The sequence below is a fragment of the Furipterus horrens genome, unplaced genomic scaffold, assembly GCF_987537825.1.
Source record: "Furipterus horrens unplaced genomic scaffold, mFurHor1.1.pri manual_scaffold_4, whole genome shotgun sequence".
NCBI lineage: Eukaryota > Metazoa > Chordata > Mammalia > Chiroptera > Furipteridae > Furipterus > Furipterus horrens.
In genome coordinates, this window is record NW_028327174.1 from 95060050 (window position 1) to 95079837 (window position 19788).

The 19788-nt window shown below is 45.6% G+C and overlaps 1 protein-coding gene across 5 annotated transcripts in view; it reads right to left on the minus strand.

Moving 5' to 3' along the window:
* The window catches only part of CACNA1C (calcium voltage-gated channel subunit alpha1 C), a 713310-nt gene that overhangs the window by 176747 nt on the left and 516775 nt on the right, over nt 1-19788 (minus strand). For 4 of the 5 annotated variants that reach the window (XM_090273795.1, XM_090273796.1, XM_090273797.1 and 1 more), the window contains exons 7-8: nt 17069-17265; nt 5788-5891 (exon numbers count right to left, since the gene is read on the minus strand). In XM_090273795.1, coding sequence (XP_090129921.1) covers nt 5788-5891; nt 17069-17265 — 301 coding nt within the window. Of the gene's footprint in view, nt 1-5384; nt 5489-5787; nt 5892-17068; nt 17266-19788 lie in introns of all 5 variants that reach the window. The other variant, XM_090273794.1, reaches the window with a different exon arrangement.

Below are 19788 nucleotides of genomic sequence, written 5' to 3' on the forward strand. Positions count from 1 at the left end.
TCACTCTCGTTCTGCCCACAAGCATTTGTGCACTCTGTTCCTTTTCCTGTGGAGTGGGTTTGGGTTGTAAGGGGACTAAATAGCTGAAGGTTTACTTTAGCTCTTCTGGAATATTTTGCAGAGGTTGCAGGTTCTAGTTTCAAACAACTACCCATCCTTCTTCTGGAGTTGGGAGAATAGGGCTGGGATCAAACTGGCATAGGAACAGTTGACTCAGTCCCGTTATACCATCTGTACCCCAAGACCTCTGGAGACCCAAAATAAACATCCAGTGGGAGGAAAAAAACCTGAGGTGTGTCGAGGGTGTGAGGGACACAGAAAAGTGGCAGGGTCAGATCTGAAGCCCTGTGGCTCCCCTTGGCCCCCAGGGAGCGTGGAGCACAATCAGACCCCACTCGGTAAGGGATTCTCTGGGCGGCAGTGCCCGGCTCTTTATCTCTTGCCTGGATGCCAGCCATGCACCTGCTCTGGGGACTGAGCTAATGAAGACATGAGGCCCCAGCCTGATGGGCAGTGCTGGGCCCAGAGACCTGAGCCAGCTAGACAATCAGTCACAGCTGTGGGATTTGTCATACGGCAGAAGCACATCTCTGGCAGCAATGGCCAGCATGAAAAATGAGGATGGAGTGCAGAACCAGAGGACCTGGAATCACTAATATAAAAAAGCATGCAAAGGGAGGTGCACGTGGAAAATCCAGTCAATACAGATGATTGGGGCCCTAGGCCCTCTATAAACAATACAGTCGATCCTCATTATTCAGCTTCTATATTTGCGTATTTGCCTACTTGCTAAAATTTATATGTAACCCCTGAGCGAATAACTGGTGTGCCTTTGAGGATATCTGCAGACATCTGTAGAATGGCAAGATTGGAGTCATGTCCCCAGCTGGCGTCAGACAAGGTGATGCTCTGCCTTCCTGTTTCAGCTTAGACTGAAAACAAAGGTCCTTTTTAGGGTCTATTTAGTACCACATTTGTGTGTCTTTTGTTGGTCATTTTACTGTATAAAATGGCCCCAAGCATAGTGCCACAGTGCTGCCTAGTGTTCCTAAGTGCAAGAGGCTGTCGTGTACCTCAGAGAGAAAATACATCTGTTGGATAAGCTTTGGTCAGGCCTGAGTTATGGTGCTGTTGGCTGTAAGTTCAATGTTAATTAATCTACAACATATATCAAATGAAGTGTGTTTAAATAGAAACACACAAAATACATGGTTATGTACTTATCACTTGGTAAACATGTTGTGATCAGAGATTCTTGGGAACCTAATCTTGTATTTCTCCTAAGAGCATATTCAGTATTTGATACTCAGCATTTGTGGTGACTTCACAGAATAATGGGAATCGACTATCTACGTTGCCGTCTCTTCTGCTTCCATCCACAAGGCATGTATGTCCTGGCCTTTCTCTTGCTTCCTTCTGGCCTGCATGGTGTGCCATGGTCTAGTTACGTTTTTACGTTGTAAAATGCCTGCCTAGCAGGCTCTTTGCTTTTTGGGGTAGAGAGACATGCCCATCTCCCAGTGGGAAGAAGAACTGGATGTCTATCCATGGAAGACATCCTGGGCCCCTTGTCACCTGAAGGCACATGTCTGAAGCCCTCTGTTTACAATCACTTAAAAACAAAAAGCAACTGGGTTCCAGAGTCCATTGACTTTCAACTGATTACAGCTTCCAGTGCAATTTCAAGAATCTCATCGTTATTGCTGTTTTAATTCTGATAAGCTGGAGGCTGAGATTTCTGAAGGGGAAGGTAAATATAACCTGATTCATATCTGTTTAATATCAGGCCTGTGACTTGTGAGGACCAATAGATAATGAACATGGAAGTACTCTGAAAAAATCCACAAGCTGTATATTCTTTACACTGACTCTTTCATCTGGCCTTGTCAGGAATACAGTGTTCTGGATATGTGAGTATTCCAGATGAAAGATACCTAAAGCATCCTCTGAGGACCAAAATTTTGCACCTTTTAAATGAAAGCTTTATGGAGTGTTCTCTTCCCTACATTCACGAGCAGCAAGCTCCAAGCACAATTTAACCTTTTCTTGGAGACTGAAGGATATAATATGAGAATGAGTTACTGTGCTGGGCTGTAAAATATTAATTCTTAATTGACAGCTGTGGGAGTCATGCCCCCAGTCCCAGAATGCTCCAAGTCTGCAGTGCTGCTGAGTTGGGGCTGTTCTCTCTGAAGGACTATTAAGATATGCTGGCCGGCAGCCCCGGGGCTCATGGTACTGGCTGCCACAGCCTTCCCGCAGTGGCTCTGAACCTCTTCTCCTGGGACCCCTGCTTCCTAGTCTGTCTCCAGGAGCCTGACAGGGGTCAGTGCTGCTGCCTGCTCTCCCCCTTCCTCACAGCAGCTTCCGCTCTTCACTGCTCCCTACCCCCACCTCATCCATTTGGACTATAATTTCAGGACACAGGTTAACCAGTCCAGTTCACTGGGAGACAGTATAAGACAGAGGTCAGGAACAGAGGTTATGGGTTTGCATTGCAGGGCTTAATCCTGGACCCTCTGTTTTTAACCTGTTAGACATGAGGTAGTTTCTCTGTGTAAACCTCACTTTCCTCCTCAGTTACATGGAGATTTGCATAGCACCCGCTCATAGGGTTGTTGTGAGCAGTACGTGAGCTGCTCTGCCCAATGCTCCTAGCACAGAGCCTGGCATGGAGAAGGCTGGTTACTGCTAGTGTGCCACTGTGGCAGTGAACTTCATGGGGCTCTGAGACTTCCCTGAAAGCTTCTGAAAGGTTGGCTTAACCAGGAGCTGGACTGATGAATAAGTGGGAGTTCCGCTGCATTCCTGTTGTCCTGCCTAATCAAGATGCTGACTCAAAACCAAAGCTGCCACCACCAGGTAGTCAGCCAGCAGAAGCCTGAGTCCAGGTTTTGCCACTTCATGGACTCAGGGTGGCCCTCCTGACAGATTAGAGAGGGCTCCTTAATCCAGGAAGGGGAGCTACTCGCCCATGGACACTTCTCCATCCAGGCAGGTGATGTGCCCAGAGGCCCAGAAAGCCTGGGAGGATGTTCTGCCAGCCATTCAGAGTTCCGAGGAGCACGCTGCTGCTCCAGGAACGGGCCCGGAGCAGGTGCTGGGGAAAGTCTCCAGGAGACCTATGACAAATTCAAGGACCCACGGGTGCTGAGGTCTGGAGCCTAGTATTCCTGTACAGAGTCAGCGCACGTTGGGAGTATTACTGCTTGCCAGGCTTTGGGCTAATGTTTTCACACATCCTTCTCCCTGGGACTGAGTCAGGCCAGGACATGGTCTCCAAATGGCTTTTCTCTCACATCAGCAGCTGCTGTCATTTGACATCTTTGCTTTGATACCACCAGGAAGATGACTTTTCTTGTGGGACCAAGAAGGGCTGTGGGCAGACACTGCTTGAGGAGGGGCCTCTATAGTCTAGTTCCTGCTCTCCACATCAGATTCCGGGAAATTGGGGGCAGGTGATATTTCACTTACTCAGATTTGTTTCTAAGCTCTGGGGGAAAAAAAGAAAATATTAGAAAATTTAAAAGTTCAGAGCTCTGGCTTGTGTTACAGTTCAAGTTCATTCAATGTATAGCCAATGGGCAATGATGAGAAAATTGGAGCCTTGTTCTGATGTTTATCAGCAAAGGGAAGTCATGCAAGTCACTTAACACCCGTGGGCTCACTTTCTTCATCTTTAAAAGACAGGGTTGGAGTAGTTCTAACTTTTTTTTTAGTTCTAACTTTTGATGATTCTATTCACTAATTCCAGTTACGATGGGCACCAAGCAAACAGTCATCATTGTAATGGTAGTGCCATTATTGAGCACTTCCTATAAGCTAAGTATTGTTTACAAATTATCTTATTATTATCTTGATTGTTTTCAGATGGGTAGCTAAAGTTTAAAAAGGTGAAGTTGGTCAGCATTATGCATCCATCCAGCAAATGCAGAGCTGGGATATATAAATTTCTGTCTTAACTGGGGGTGATGAGGTTGATGTTTTTCAATGCTTTCATTGGTGATTTGTGTATAAACACAGGGGCATTTTCTCGTGTTGGAACACAAATATGAAAAACCTTCCACCCTCCAGGCAGCTAATCAGGGGCTTATATTGTCCTCATCATACCTGCCCTTGAGGGAAGACAGACAGCCTGTGTGGTCTTACCTTGGCAGAGGCATGATGTCCTCAAAGTCTCTAACAAGCCACCCACCATGGGAAAGGGTGTGAGTGGAAGCAAAATCCTCCCATCACCCACTTCCCAAGACTAAATCTGATGATCCTGCATTGTATTTGGCTATGGTAGGAGGTGGGAGCAGTTATTCCCAGTTCATTACTGAGTAAAAATGAAGATCAGTCTTCCTCATCATGACTGACTTTCTCCCAGCATTAATGTCCCCAGAGATCTAGGAAAAGCTATTCAAAGGAGCTGATCTGTCTTGAGCAGAGCAGAAATAGAATGCAGCCCTCCCCTTATAGCCAAGGCAGCAGAGCGTGTCACCATGAGCAGGTCACCAGGAGCATTTAGGTGTTAGGCCTTGGCACGGCTGGTGTGGGCTTGGGAAGAAGGAAGTGGGCTGAGGAAATCCAGGAAGGCTGCTGGTAAAGGTGGCCATCCCCAGGGCTCCTCAATGCCCCGCACGTCTGCTGCTTCTACCACTTTATAAATTTATCTGAGTAAGGGCCAAAATGAAGCAGGCTTTATACTTGGAGCTGATCAGATGAACTGGAAGGAAAGTATATTCCTTTTCCTAAGTTCTCATATGATCTAGGGCTTTATGCAGCTAAGTGTCCTTTCCATTCAGGCAAGGGGATGCCAGATATGGACTTCTCAGTCTACAAATTAGAACCAGAGAGAATAATATTTTCAGTCTGTATTTGTTTATTTAGATTTTAAATCAAACTCTTATTACCCTGGTTCAACACTGAATAAAGGTTCTCCGAAGTCTTTATGATGAGACTGGCACATACTGTGACTGGCCTTAAGGGTCAGGCCATGACCAATCTGCAAGACTGCTGCATGTATTGATGGCACACAGTCCATGATCCTTCCCTCCAGTTCCAGCTGCCAAAGCCTTCCCAGCCCAGGGGTCACCATGCTGCTCCTCAGGTACAAGGAGAAGCACACTGCCCACATGAGCAGCTGCTTGAGGGTGGGAGGGGCTTGGATGAGCTGGGAGGAGACAGGTGGGCCTCGGTATCCCTTGGTGAAGCCTAAACCAGTGGATTGATCCTTGTACATTTGACCCTCTGCCCAGCCAGGCCAAGGACATTCACTTCAAGGCTCCTGAGGTAGCCCCTTATCCCAGGTTCATCAGAGCCAGGAAAGGAATAAAGCCAGGAATAGCAGAGAGAGTAAATAAAATTGAAAAATCAAGACCTTTTTCCTTGGTCTTGCTTACCCGCTAAGGACACCGAGAACCAAGTTAAGTACAAAAAATGACCCTATGATGATTAGTGTAACAAAATAGATCCAGGGCCAGTCCCTTCCTACGGCATCATTGACCTGGAAGAATGGAATGATAGTTAGTGAGGTGCGCACAGCAGTCGAGCACGGCCCAGCACCCATCACTGGCTCCAGACACCGACCCACGCAGCGCCAGGACCCAATCCTCTAGATGCAAATCAGAGGCCAAACAGCCTGCCAGCCAATGGGTCAGAATTTGCGGTTGAATGAAGACCTTTTCCCCTGGTTTTCCTGGGCCTCATAGGGTCCTATTCCTGAGGATCCTGGCGATGGACAGAGTGGAACCTGGGACCTTGCTCGGCTGCATTGTAAGGAGGACATAGAAACGGTCAGCTTACCCGCTCAACACACCGAGAACCAGATTTAGAACGAAAAAGGATCCAAAGATGACCAGACTGACAAAATACACCCAGGGTAACTCATAGCCCATAGCGTCCTGCATCTGGAAAGACGAAGGAAAGTTAGGAAAGAGAGAAAGCAGAAGTGAGTCAAAGGGAGGAGGCAGGTAGAGGAAGGAGCGGAGAGAATCTGGAGGGGACTAGTGGGGCTGAACGTGGTCTCTGTCTATGTGGATCACGGTCCATTGCTACCCTTGCATCACATCATCTGTATTTAGACTACTTTCCATGACCTTGACCTGAACTGTCAGGGACTTTTGAAAGGCTCTGCCTTAAGAGAGATCTTATCTAGCTCTCCTTCATTTTATTTTCCAAAACAAAAAAATAATTTCCCAGTTTTCTACTCACTTGTCTAAGAAGGTGGGACTGGCTCAAAAAATAATTTCTTCAGCAAGGAAGGGTTTTAGCTCACTTGGGTTTATGAAGCATTAAATCTTCCATGTCACCCTGACCTTGGTGTCGGAGGTACCTTAGCTCTTATTGCTAGAGCCAGAGATCGGGAACCTTCAAGGGTGTGGGGGAAGGAGACCTTCCTAAGGAGCCTGCCACCTGGATCTAAGCTGGGCCCAGAATTTAGAGGTGAAACCCCAGGGCCTCACAAACACAATAGACTACAAACAGGGAAGGTGGTCATTTTGGTTTATGTATTCAGAGAATGGTTCCTGTGACTATAACCACTATAACCACAACCTAGACACAGTCCTTATCCTAGAAACTGTGAGCTGTAACTGGATAATGAGATGCCCCAGGAAAGGCTGAAACCCCCTAGTAGCTGGAGGCTGTGGTGTCTGGAGCTGGCTCCTGTGGACATTAGAGAGGCACCCTGCATCTCCTCCTAGCTCCAGGTTCAGTGACTTCATGACAGGAGCCTGAAATTGGCCACAGTGGACAGAAATGGGCAAGCAATACAGATCCACCCCCTCCCCACTCTGTGGACCCTCACAACTGGTTGTTAAACATTCACCAGTACACCACAGGTTAGCTGGTGGATGTGAAGATGAGGGTAGGGCAGAGGAGCATTTTTATCAAAGACTTTATTTATTCTGATTTAGTTTCTCAAATTGATTTCTTTAGAAGTTTTCTGACTAAAGGGTTTGGTCTGATCTTCAAAAAAAATGAACCCTCATGTTGTCTTTGTGAATTCGGTTTACAGGAATCCAAATTTCTAAGTAAAAGCTTCCTAAATGATTTACATCGGTGGTTCTGAGAGTGGGGTCCTACAGGCCAGCAGCATCACCTTGAACTGGAACTGGTTTTCAGATGCACATACCAGGCCCTGTCCTGAAACTCTGGAGGTGGGCCTGACAACCCATGTCTTATCAAGCTCTCCAGGTGAGTCTGAGGCATGTAAAAGTTTGAGAATCTCTTTGCTCTACATCATTCTCTCCATAGCTCTAAACTTCAAATATTAGGATGTGGCAAATATTGTGATGTACTACGCACCTCTGCTATGCAGCCCAGCACTATTCCTCAAAGTGGGGCCTAAAGACCACCAGGACCAGAACCATCTGGGAGAGGTATGAGCAAAGCAGATTCCTGGGCCCTTCCCCAAGAACACAGTGAGCCTCCTGACTCTGCATGTTAATCACCCAGGCGATTCTAAAGCAGGCTGATGTTTGCTGGTCACCGCCAGGTGCCTGAAACGAGTTCCAGGTGTGTTGAGAGCGGCTGCCCTTAGCCCTCAGGCCCTGGAAAACCTTACCCATGTTTCTAGGTATGCTGGACAAATCTGTTCTTAGCATGTTGTGAACAAAATAGATGGACAAGTATGAGTCACCTACCTAATTTTTAATGTTACACCCCAATGTATTCTTTTCAAATCGATTGCCATTTATCTGGGGCTATTATACTTTGGTTAGAGGAATCTACCAAAAATAGTCATGGTGCAAAGTAGAAAAATTATGTCAGGAGCTTGGGGGTATTTGTTAGAACTGAGTCAGGGAGGAAAAGAATAATTCCCACTTACGGCCACTGAGCCATGTCAAATTTAATTCAATTTAACATGAGTTTATTGATCATTCCCACTTCCACACACCCTGCTCTGTTTTTTACATAGTGCTTATCACTTTCTAATCTATAACTTATTCATTTATTAGGTGTCTGTCTTCCATGCTAGAATGGAAGCTCCATGAAGACAGGCAGTTTTGGTCCATTTTGTCCACTGGAGCCTAGAACAATGCCTTGCACGTGGCAGGTGCTCAGTAAATATTCGCTGAGTGAATAAATGAACTTGATATGTGCCGGGCACTGTGCTGTGAAGAGGAAGCCCTTGCCTGAAGGGGGGAAGAGATGAATAAAAGGCAAGCACAAGCAAGGTGGTAAGTGCAGTTGTAGAAGTAAACATATAGGGTTCTAGAAGCGCAAAGGCAAGAGTGGCTGCAGGAGGCAGGAGAAGCAGGCAAGGGCCAGGCCTGGCAGGACAAGGATGGCAGGAGCAGAGAGGAAGCCCAGAGGGCTGTGATCTTGTGATGCAAATAGGGCTTTCCTAAGAACCTGGCAATTGTTAAAAATAGAGCCTACAGCTGCAAAGCCATCCTGGCTCTGAGATGGAGGCTTTTCCCAGTGCTGAGCACTGAGCTATCCAGCATGACAGCAGCTGTGAGGAGGGCAGAGCAGAGAGGTCTGCGTGTGTTGGAGCTGCCCCATCACAGGGAGTATGGGAGCCTCCTTCAACCAGAAGGTAATTAATTATCTGAGCCAAAGCTGCAAAGGAAACCAAAGCAGCAGAGGGAAGTCTTCACTACTAGGAGAAAAACAAAACTGCACTAACAAGGAGGGAACATGAAACTAAGAAGAAGAAAAGTGTGTGAGTCACATGGAGTTCATGAGCCACAAGCCACGTAATGATGGCAATGATGGTCACGTGATACCAGGGTCTGTATGTCACATTTTGTTACAGGGAAACTGTGATATAATAGTTCTATTATTCTTGGCAGTGGTCTTGTTAGTGTCCACACTGGTCCAATAAGTATTTACTGAATGCCAACCATGTGTAAGACATCGTGTTCTGTGCCACAGTGAAGGAAACGGCCCTCAGATGAGAGGAGGCATCACGAGGACGCTTTTATGGAAACCCAGATCCAAGGTCATGTGAAGCTGTTGAGTGCCCTACCTTTCCTCTCTCAGATTAAATCCTGCCCAAGAAGGTCAGAAGAGGTCACTTCCTCCTCCTTAACTTAGTGCTTCTTTCCTCTTTTGGGAGGGTGGGAAGGTCAAGAAAAGATGAAAAAAAAATGGGGCTTTCACATGAGAAAAGGCACATACATGCAGTCCACTGCACACACTCTCATGGTGTTCTGCACCCCGTGGGGCTGACCAGCCTGCTTGTTCTGTACTACCTAGGAAAGCACTTCCCCAAGCACGGTCATGGGATCAGGGATCTGTTCTGAAGCAGTTCCCTGGCTCTGCCTGGATTGCAGACCTCCTCACCTTCCTCAGGACAGCTGGGGACAGGCAGTTCCAGGAGGCGACGGCATGGCATGCTCCCCACAGCTCACTCTCATGGCGCTGCCCAGGAGCCCAGAAGATGGTGAGTGGGAGGGAGGGCTGGCTGCCTCCTTGAAATGAAATCTCTCCTGACTGCTTCCTCATACTTCTAAATTTTATGAACACTTAACCTCACAGAAAATGCAGTCCTCCAGGCCACACATTCCTGACGAGTCAATAAGTAAACCCATGGGCCTTGGAGATTTCCGTGAGCCCGTGTTTAGTTTGGGTGTGCTCTCCTCTGTGCCACATACAAGGTGAGTGACTTCCAGCATCATGAAGAACCTCAAACGAATGGAGTTACAGAGCACATCACTCACAGATAGCCCATAGTTAGCCTCATGACTCAGATATCGCATGGTCAGCCAGGGCCATATCCAGGAGACTCACGGTCTCCACCTCTCCCTTGTTGTTTTACATTTCAGCTTTGGTTTCTCCCTTGGCTGTGGAGTTGTTCTTTCAGAGGCTCCAGATGGGGAACAGTAGGTGAGGGGTAGGAGGTAGGAGGATACATGAGAGATTAACAAGCCTTGAGGTGGTCCTAAGACCCCATCACTCCATCAGTGAGCAGTGTTCAGTGGCCACCAGAGACAGATTCTCTGGTCTGCCTGGTTCTGGCCGGAGAGGAAATAGCCCCTTTGTTACCCCTCCTACTTTCTCTTCTTTATTCTAGGCCACCTACTTTTGGGGGCTGACTGGGTAGAGCACACACAATGCCGGTGGCTCTGAAGTAGGGCAACGCTTGGAGTGATAGAGTGATGTCTTAAATCATCTAGAATGGAGCTATTAAGAGAAAGAATAAACACAGTCAGATGTTCAGAAAATGACCCAGATGGTTGACATCCTTATTTAGAGGTGAAAAAGGATAGGTCCTCTCGAACCATGGAAGTGAGTTGTTTCTTAGACCTGTACCAAACGTAGCATTCTAACCTACCCAGGTGAGGCTGTGGAGAGGCCTCTTGATGCCCACCAGCAGCAGCATCAGAGTCCAGGGCCAACAGCTAACAGATGACGCCGCCTTTGCTACAACACACACCTCACTACTCCCAGAATCCGCGGGCAAAGGGAATACTGAATGAAAAATACAGAAGACCCTTCTGAAACCAATGTCTAATTCCTTGAGGGGAACCCCAACCTTAAATCAAGGTATATCTTTCCCCATAAGGGAAAAATAGGAGGAACACCTCCTGGCCCCTGTTCACTCCAGGCCACTCTCAATCTAGCTGATCTCCCTGAGTTTTCACACTGTGACATTTTTTTCTGTAAGGTTCACAGCAGAGGTACTGTGAAGCTACAAAGACTGAGCTGTTAGAGTGCACGTAAGGAGAGGCTGTCACTTGCCAACTAAGGCAGGAGGTGTAAACCCGTAAAAGTCACAGCACTTTACACAGAGTGTCATTAGAAGACAATATTTGCTGCTGCCAAAAATGTCAGTGGCCCAAGCAATGACTTGATAAATCTGGACTATTCATGACCTCTGTCATCTTGCTTGCTAGGACATGGGGTGTCCACTCTTGGGTCACTGAGTGACCGGCAAGGCAGACAACAGGTCTCACCTGACTTCTCCTCTCCTGCACCTGTTTATCGTTCTGCACAGAAAACCTGCAAGTGCTGCAGAACACAGTGAAAAGCCTGGTTTGTGTGGGAAAGACACCAATAAGCTCTAACTGAGAAGAAGGCAAGCCAACCACATTAACCCCACCATCTACAATCTATTTTAAAAATCCCTCATCTCAGATGGGACCATGCACTGACAACCTGTGGGGAGGTTAGGGACCCTGGAGAGTGGAAAGGTGGCCCCAGGTATGACTCCTGTGTAGGGGACAGCTGCTCATAGCCTAGAAGACATGCTTGTTTGTCCTGAGCAGGCACCGGGCAGGGGTAGAGTCTGATGCCTGTGACTGCTCCCCTGCAGGTGGCCCTTCAACACTTGGGTGAGAGCACTCTGGGCAGTTGAGCTATATCTTGGTATGTTGAGAGAGAAGCTGGAACACAGTTCTCTCCAGCCTCCTGTTACAAAGTTTGCTTTCCCAGGCAGAGGAGCCTTCTCTTGTGCTCCTCATCCAGCCTCAAGAGCAGTGAAATCCTACCTTTCCCATTCTGTGTCATGAGATGCACTCCCTGCGCTCAGTGTACCCGCCCTGTGTTGCTAGGACACATTTCTTTGTGCATCCCCTGTCTCTTCAATTAGATCCAAAACTCCTCGAGGGCAGGCCTTCTTCTCCTCCCCACCAGCCCCACCCCAGCCCTGACTCAGTACTAGACATAGTAAATACTCAATAAATGCTTGTTAAATTGAATTATTGATTAATAACGAGTCACCTAATACCAGTGAAATGAATAAAGTAAAATTCAATAAGTAAATAATATATTTGAGAGATGCTAATTATCTTTCTTAATGTTTATGAACCAACAGTTTACATTTTAGATAAGTTCTCTGTTTAAAGCTGGCTAAGTAATTAACACCCTAACTGAGGCAGGTTAAGAGTTACACAGGGTCCAAAGTAGGACCTACCACTTTCTCTACTTAGGTACCTGTTCAAGAGCCGAGGATATTGTTTCTGGATTACTTGAGGATTTTTTCTAAGCTCTTCACTTAGAATGACTATTAGGTCATTGATAGAATTCGGGTCCACCTTTCTGCTTTCCTGATGCCTTCATAGACTTGTTTTCTAGATTCTGTAGTCGAAAGGGGGGGGGGTTGAAGAAACAATTGAGTAGGTGGGAAACAGGGTAAAACTTGAATTACAACCTGCTTGGATGCAGAAGTCCTTTGTCATAAGCAAGGGATATTTGAACAGCACTGAGACCAGAGATGAGTGACTGTCCTCTGTGTGTGTGTGTGTGTGTGTGTGTGTGTGTGTGAGAGAGAGAGAGAGAGAGAGATCGAGAGAAAGAATTTGGTAGGAACACCTTCCCAGCCTGTCCAGACTTGTAATGGAATGATAAGACAAAAGGTAGTACTGAGAACTGACTTAGGAAAGGTTAAAACATTACACTCTTGTTCCCAAGGGCTCCTGCTGAACTAAAGGTAATTCAGATATGACAGAAGGCATTATGTATAATTCTAAAAATGTTTCCTTTACATGATTTCTCATTAAGTAATCTTTCTAATACCCCTGGCTGGTTTGGCTCAGTGGATTGAGCGTCGGCCTGCGAGCTAAGTGTCGCTGGTTCGATCTTCCAGTCAGGGCACATCAGAGAAGGAAAACTCTGACTCCAAAAAACCTCCGCTGCCTTGCGGCATACCTCTTCAGGGGAAAGGCTAAGGGAGTAAACCCCGACAGAAAATCCGGAGCCGGAGTCCCTAAGGCGGTTTGACGTTGTAGTCAACACCGGCAACTCCTGCGGCGCACCTGAAGCCAAGCTGTATTGACTCCGTCTTTCCCTTGGGCCCTTCAGCTGCGAAGAGAGGGGGGGTCTGCTGCATGGGCAACAGCAGACCCTCCATATCACCCTGCCCAGGCTCTGTAGCTTCAGCTTCACTGGAGAGGACACTCCAGCGTCATCGCAAGATGTCGATTCAACACGGGAGGAGACAGATACCGTGTCACTCCCGAGTTGGACTGCACAACCATTCTCGGCGGTGCAGATAGACACTTAAGAAGCTACACCATCGTCTCTCGAGACGGACGGCTGCCGACGAATCTTTCTAATCTTATTTGTAAGTTCAATTGCTAATATTCTACACCAGTGGAAGAAACCAATGAGGGGGGCAGTTAGTGCTGGGAAGAAGGTGACCCTGAGGGCAGTAGGGTGGGGAAGAGCATGAGTCCAGGAAAACATAGACCAGAGTGCTTTTTACTGTGCCACACAGTATGTGATATTCCTAGGGGCCCACGATCAGAAGGGCTTTGCGGGGGAAGAAGTCAACAGAACCCTCCTGACGAATTATTCATGTATCTGGACTCCTAAAGACCTGGAGAAGTATATTCTTCAGCAGTGTGGCGCCTGCTCTCACTGCTGCCTCTGTTTCGCACAGGTCTCACGTGTGACCTGCTCCGGGGGCTCCAACCCCAGTTTGGTGGCCCTGTTATTCTGTTTGCCATGAGCATGGTGGAGCAATTTCAGGTGCTGGGCCCAAAGTCAGTACTGAACAGACAGACAACTGACTGATGTTTAGCTATTGTGAGCTGGCTACTATGTGGGAGGGATAATCCAGAGAGTTTTAAACTGACCTTAATATGAGATCATCTTGACCTAGCCTCTTACATCTTCAGGGAGGCACATGGCTAAACCATATAAAACAAGTAGTCTTGAATTATATACAGAAGGCTAGGGACATTCAGTTAAAAAACCAAACACACATGAAAGTAGAATTGGAAAGCAATAGTCATGCCATATAGCCTGAGCTTCCTCCCTGTCTTGGTGCTTCACTGCTTCTAAGGAAGGCTGGCACTTTTTATGGATCAGCTCTCCTCCTAGTTCTGAAGAGGTGTAGTTGTTCTGAGAGCAGACAGAGAGGCTTTGGCTTAAGAAGTCATTTCCCACGTAAACCACAGCCCAAACCTGAGTTTTGTCTTGGTTTCCAAATCCCTATACTCTGTCATTTACAGACCTCTGGAACAGGGCACTAAGTACAACCGATGTTTTAAGCTAATTATTCAGCTCATTGGGGCCTCAACCTAATATATGACCAAAGGTTTAATAGCAGAGGAAATATTCCAGTCTTACTTGACCAAGTTAGATTTTACTTTTAGTCCACTAACTCTTCAAAATCATAACAACGGGGTGAAATAATGGATGTCAGAGAAAAAGAGAAACGGACTCAATATCTTCCACAGCAGGAGGCAGGTGTCTACTGTTTCCTACTGGTGACCTCCTGAGTCTCTTCTATCCCAGGCAATATCTAGTGGATTGAACCAATTGCTTCTTCAGTGCTGCAATGATCTAGTCTCTTTCCCTAGGAGCCTCCAGCAAGCTGTTTGGTGGTTCAGCATGAATCCAGCTCTGGGGTTTGCATTCATTGCCATACTTTAAAATTTGGGTTGCTCCTTCCCAAGTCCTCGAGACTTGTCCCTTGGATGTGAAGGGAAATGCATTCTTCTGGATAGAAGATCCTAGGTCCCCAATTTCAATGAAAACTATCTCCCTAGAATTGTTCAAATCTAGAGCACCGAAGCACCACCATTTGAATTCAATAGTTTAAACCTCTAGGGATTTTCAAACTCCAGCTTGAGCATCAGAATCGCCTGGGGAGCTTTTTCAAAATGCAGGTACTGGGTTCTAATCCAATAGCTTAGAGGGAAGTCTTGGGATCTTTATTTTAGAAAACCCCATGTTATATTGAAGCACATTGAGATTTGAGAGTTTGCGGGTTTAGAGATACAGGCCTAGAGGCAAGGAGGAGAAATGCTTAAGGGGGAGGAAGGAGGAGGGACAGAGAAGAAGAAGGAAGGAAGAATAAAATGGCCGTAGAAAGCTCAAAGCAATTAAGAGAAATTGTCTGAAAGCAGGAGCTTTGGGCTGGAAGGTGCTTCCATCATCAATACCCAAGTACAAGGCTCTCTCTCAGCTTTAGGTGTGTATGTGTGTCCATATGCACACACACAAATGCACCCACATACAAAACATGGCCATCTTGGAAAGGTGCTGGGAAAATCAGACAGGCAGTCCCATGAGCCTAGGACTGTTCCTTCACCTCTGACACTTTTTCCATTTCCAGCCTGAGCTCTACCACGTGCACCCCAGGGGAGAAAGCACAACACAGCTGCTGAAAATTGGTAGTTGCATTTGTGTGCTTGTTCTCATTCCTTATGCCAGCTGTCATTATGATAGTATTTCTTCGGGTCACATCTGGCTGTTGGAGTATCAATGACTTGTGGTCGGGGAGAGAGAGGGAGTGATGAAGGAAGATCACAAAAATACATCAGGGCCATCAGCAAAGTAAATTATACCTATCCCCCTCAAGCCCACACCCACCCACCCACCCACCCACTGCCACCCTGCCCTCAATTTGCTGCCATGGGAGGTGTTTCCATAGCAACTTAAGGCATGGGTTTGAAGCTCACATTTTGAGGCTCCAAAGCATAGTTCCATACAATCACATTTTCATGGCCCATAGGCAGAAACTGACCATTTGCAGAAGGATGCTTCTGTCCTTGGCTGGCTTGAGGGGTCAACCCAAGGCAGAAGGGCCTGTTAGGGCCACTGGAAAAGTTAATCAGCTTTGCTAAATGAAATAAATTTACCTAAGTATAATAAGTTCAATTCCCTCTCTGTGTACAATTCATTTAAACCAGTTCTTACTCAGCATGAGCCTAAGAATTTTTTTTTCCATATTTCATTTTAGTTTGAGGAAAGGGTGATTTGACCTTTGTCTTCTTTTGGAAGTATCACAACATAGCAACTCTCATGTCACTGCTGCAGCTGTGCCACTGTTACTCAGCTGAAATCTGCTGTGTTTCCCCAGACTGAGCTTTTGAGTTTGACCTGGATGTATTGGGGGCCTGCATTCTCAGTACCTAGGAACACCCCTGAGCATGTGAGGAATGCTCAATAAAAGTTTACTAGGTATAGGTACTCAGGCAGGTTTCAAGTAATCATTTGCAGAGAGGTACAGATTTCATAGCAATAATGGGTTTCAGAAGCATGTGGACTACAACATAAAAACTGGGAAAAGAGGGTTTTGAATCAATAGGACATGGTGCTTATTAAAAACTTTAGAAGCTGCAATATGCTGTATCACCTCTCTGTGATGTTACAAAACTTTTCAGAAAAAAGTCAGCACTCCTTGTGGCATTAGTTCCTTTCTATGTGGCCCCTCTGCTTGGTGGGAAGGATTCACGACCACCCCCCCCCCGCCTCCTCCCAACTCTGCCCCGCTATAGTGTGCGGACAGTGTTCCCTAAGCAGGCTCTTACATGGTTTTCAGGATGGCCAAATAAATTTGACTACTTACAAAATGCTAGGTGAGATGGTATTTTCAGGAATCACAACAAACATTTTTCACCCAAATGTTGGAGAACAACACTGGATTCTGGCAAATCACTTCTCATGCTGAAATAGGAGATACTATAAAGAATTATGTTTTCTGGAGTTTTTACAAATAATGGATTTAACTCTGCCAGAATGGTGAGAGCTCAAATATGGTGTGTGTATCTGCCTATGGGACAGGCTGTACAAAAATCTGGCATTTCAAAAGTTGGCAAACTAGTGTTGGCTGCTGGGTAATAAAAGGGGCATCTTCAAAGCAAAACGTTTACTGCTGACTGGTTGACATTTAAGAAGTACTATTTTTAAATATGCATCACATAAGCAGCAGAGCATTTTGTTAGCACTAAAAATGACAGCAATGTATTTGTCTGGACTATTCTAATAGGATATGGTAAGATTAACACGAGAAATAAAAATATAAAAGCATGCCATAATGCTACACCATTCAATAAAAATGGCTTCTTTATAGAGGGCCAGGCCTGGCTTTTCTGCTTAATCCTAAAATTTAATACTCTATTCGTCTTTTGGGGACAGAGGCAAGAGGAGGATAAGAAGAGAGGTGACCCAACAGTGAAAGGCACACTGAAAGTTGGTATTTCTCTTAGGCTGGTGGGCAGAAAAAGACTCATTAGGGTGAACATCTAATGCTTTGTCGCTCCTAAAAGAGGCCTGAAAGAAATAAAATAAATTCATCAACCTCTCCATCAAAATCATGGGGAGGATGAACAAAGGAGAGTAGAGGCAAGGAAGTCTTGTAGCCTTCTGGACCCCCTGGCTCTGTACATCATAAGCTACGTACCCAGTATAGCACATCTGTCCAGCCCTCCATGGTGATGCACTGGAACACCGTCAGCATGGCGAAGGCGAAGTTGTCAAAGTTGGTGATGCCATGCCTGGGCCCGTCCCACCCGGGCTTGCATATGGTGCCATTCTGACACTGCCGTCCGTGGCCTGTCTCCAGAGCACAAGGGGAGGGGTCGTCTTCTGCTGGAGCATCTTGAATGTCCAGGAGAGAGGAGAGGAACAGAGGGGAGGGGGAGATGAGAAGAGATAAAAGGAGCAAGAAGTCAGAGGAAAGGGAGAGGATAAGGTGGTGGGCAGGCATAGCACAACCACCGTGGCAACAGTGGTCAGAACAAGTTTGTGTTCACTCCCCCACGTATGACTTAAACAACATAAGGAACTAGGTATTCACTTTAGGCTGCTGTTGATTTAGAATGTCAGTACTTTCAACTAATTGTTGTAAAACTATATTTTAAGCCCAGTGATTGGTTTCAAAGATAGTAGGGCTATTGCACATTCTGTTGTAACATGTCAGCATCACAGTTAAATGGCCGATCAAAAAATAATGATGATGTAATCACTTTGAGTAGAACATGATAGGAAGTCCACATTTTCTTATTTTGGTGGTAAAATATCTGCATCCACTTGCATTGAAATGCCAGACTTTTGAGGGAGGGCATGTTGACTGGAAGACTTATTCCAAATAATTAGCCAACCAATCCCATCTAGCAGGACTTGGAGACTATACAAGGGTCCATAACATGTTACATGGTACATTACCTGGGACGCAAGTCACTTTGTCAGGGAAGCCTTATAGGGATGAAGGATAAAGTAAATTCTGACTGTGGGGAAAGGATGAGTTGTACCCATCCTCGTTACAGCCCCGAGAATAAGCACCACTGACTGTGTTTCATGCAGGTTAAGTGGGCCCTGGCAGTAACTCCCGCCCTTGGCTCACCAGCACTCAGACCTTTTAGAATAAAAGAATCACTTCCTGACCTTGACTCAAGACACAGTGGCAGTGGGTGGCAGGGAGACTACTGGGTAGGTATGGACAGGGCTTTTTCAGGAAACAGTTTAACATCTGTAGCTACAGACAGTGCTTGAGCTAATTCTACATGCTGGGAACAGCTGCTCAGAAGTCAATACATGAAGATGAGGTTTATATTTTTGGTGTGGAGATCATTAGTAAATTGAACTAAGACTTGATTGATCTAAGAATTTCTATTATGGTGAAATAACAGAGAAATATTGAGAAAGTCTTGGTCCCAGCTGTGGAAGAGAACAGTGTGGAATTCACAGAAGTCTGTGAACTTAAGGACATTGTCACACGCTTGTAGACAATTAGCAGTAATAAACAGGAGAGATCTCATTTTTAACAAACAAATGATTGCCTCTAACAACAGTGAAAATAGGGCCTCAGAGAGAATTTACTTCCAGTTCTTCATCTAGAGATAACGAGTCACCCAGAATCTTTTTTGTTTCTGGACTGAAGACTGTTTGTTGGTTGGCTGTTTCTCAGATTGTGGTTTCAAATTTGAAACTTTACTCTCAAGAGGAAGACAGGAAGAGAATATTAATCCTTAACTAAGAGATAATTCTTGAGAGAATGGAGCTGAGAAGTATGGCTGGAAATACAGTATATGCTAGATCGTGTCTCCTTGGCTTTTTTCTTTTCTCTCTTTTAACAGCTTTATTGAAATATAACTTACATTTCTTACAATCCATGAATGTAAATGTACAGCTCAATTACTTTTAGTAAATGTATATAGTTCCATAGCCATCACCACAATCCATTTTTAAAACACTTCCATTATCCTCCAAAATTCCTGTGTGCCTGTTTGCAGTCAATCCCTGCCCCTGTCCTATCGACCTGATCTGTATTCCATCTCTATAGCGTTGCCCTTCTAGAAATTTCATATACATGTAAATTTCACTGCTGGTTTATCCATTTACTGGCTAGTGGGCATTTGGATTCTTTCCAGGTTGGATGTATTGTGAATAGTGCTGCTTCCTGGCCCACCCTCAGCCAGGTGCTTCAGGTTGCATGTGGGTGTTTATGCGATCTCCAAGGTGTACATGCAGGTTTGCATCACTCACTGGCCCCTGAGCTGTCTGAGAAAGAGTGTGTCCACAGCATTTCCCAACTCCAGAGGCTGGCTCCCCAGAGAGCTCCATTCATGGAGCTGAACTCTAGTCAAATTTTTGTGACTTTTGAAATTTTGAAATTTTTGGAGATTTGGATGTAAGCTTAAACAAGGGAAGGCTATAAAAGGAGGGAAACCAAAATCTGAATACCAAACCTAAAGAACGAGATAATAAGTACCTAAAAAATTGAGAGTTGAGAGACTGGAAAACCAAGAACCAAATAGATCATAAACTCTATTGTGTTCTCACCCATTCTAGTGATGGCTTTCTAGAATGATGTGTTCAGTCACTGTTAGGAAACACTGAATGATACGAAAGATGGGACAAAAAGAGAAGGGAGCAACAGAAGGAAACTTGCATCTGTTTTTCCGCCTATTTTGATTTTTAGTGCAATAAAGATGTTATTAATCTTGCATTGTGACTGCTAATCTGTCATCTTTCCCTGTGTTGTCAATACACAAAATGAGCAGAAATAAAAAAAATGTGAAAAATGGCAAAGTTAGTTCTGAGTGCCCTTAAGAAAGGAAAACATGTTTTGGGTTTTTTCAACTATTATGTTGAAAAGAAATAGCAGGAAGGGGAAGTGAT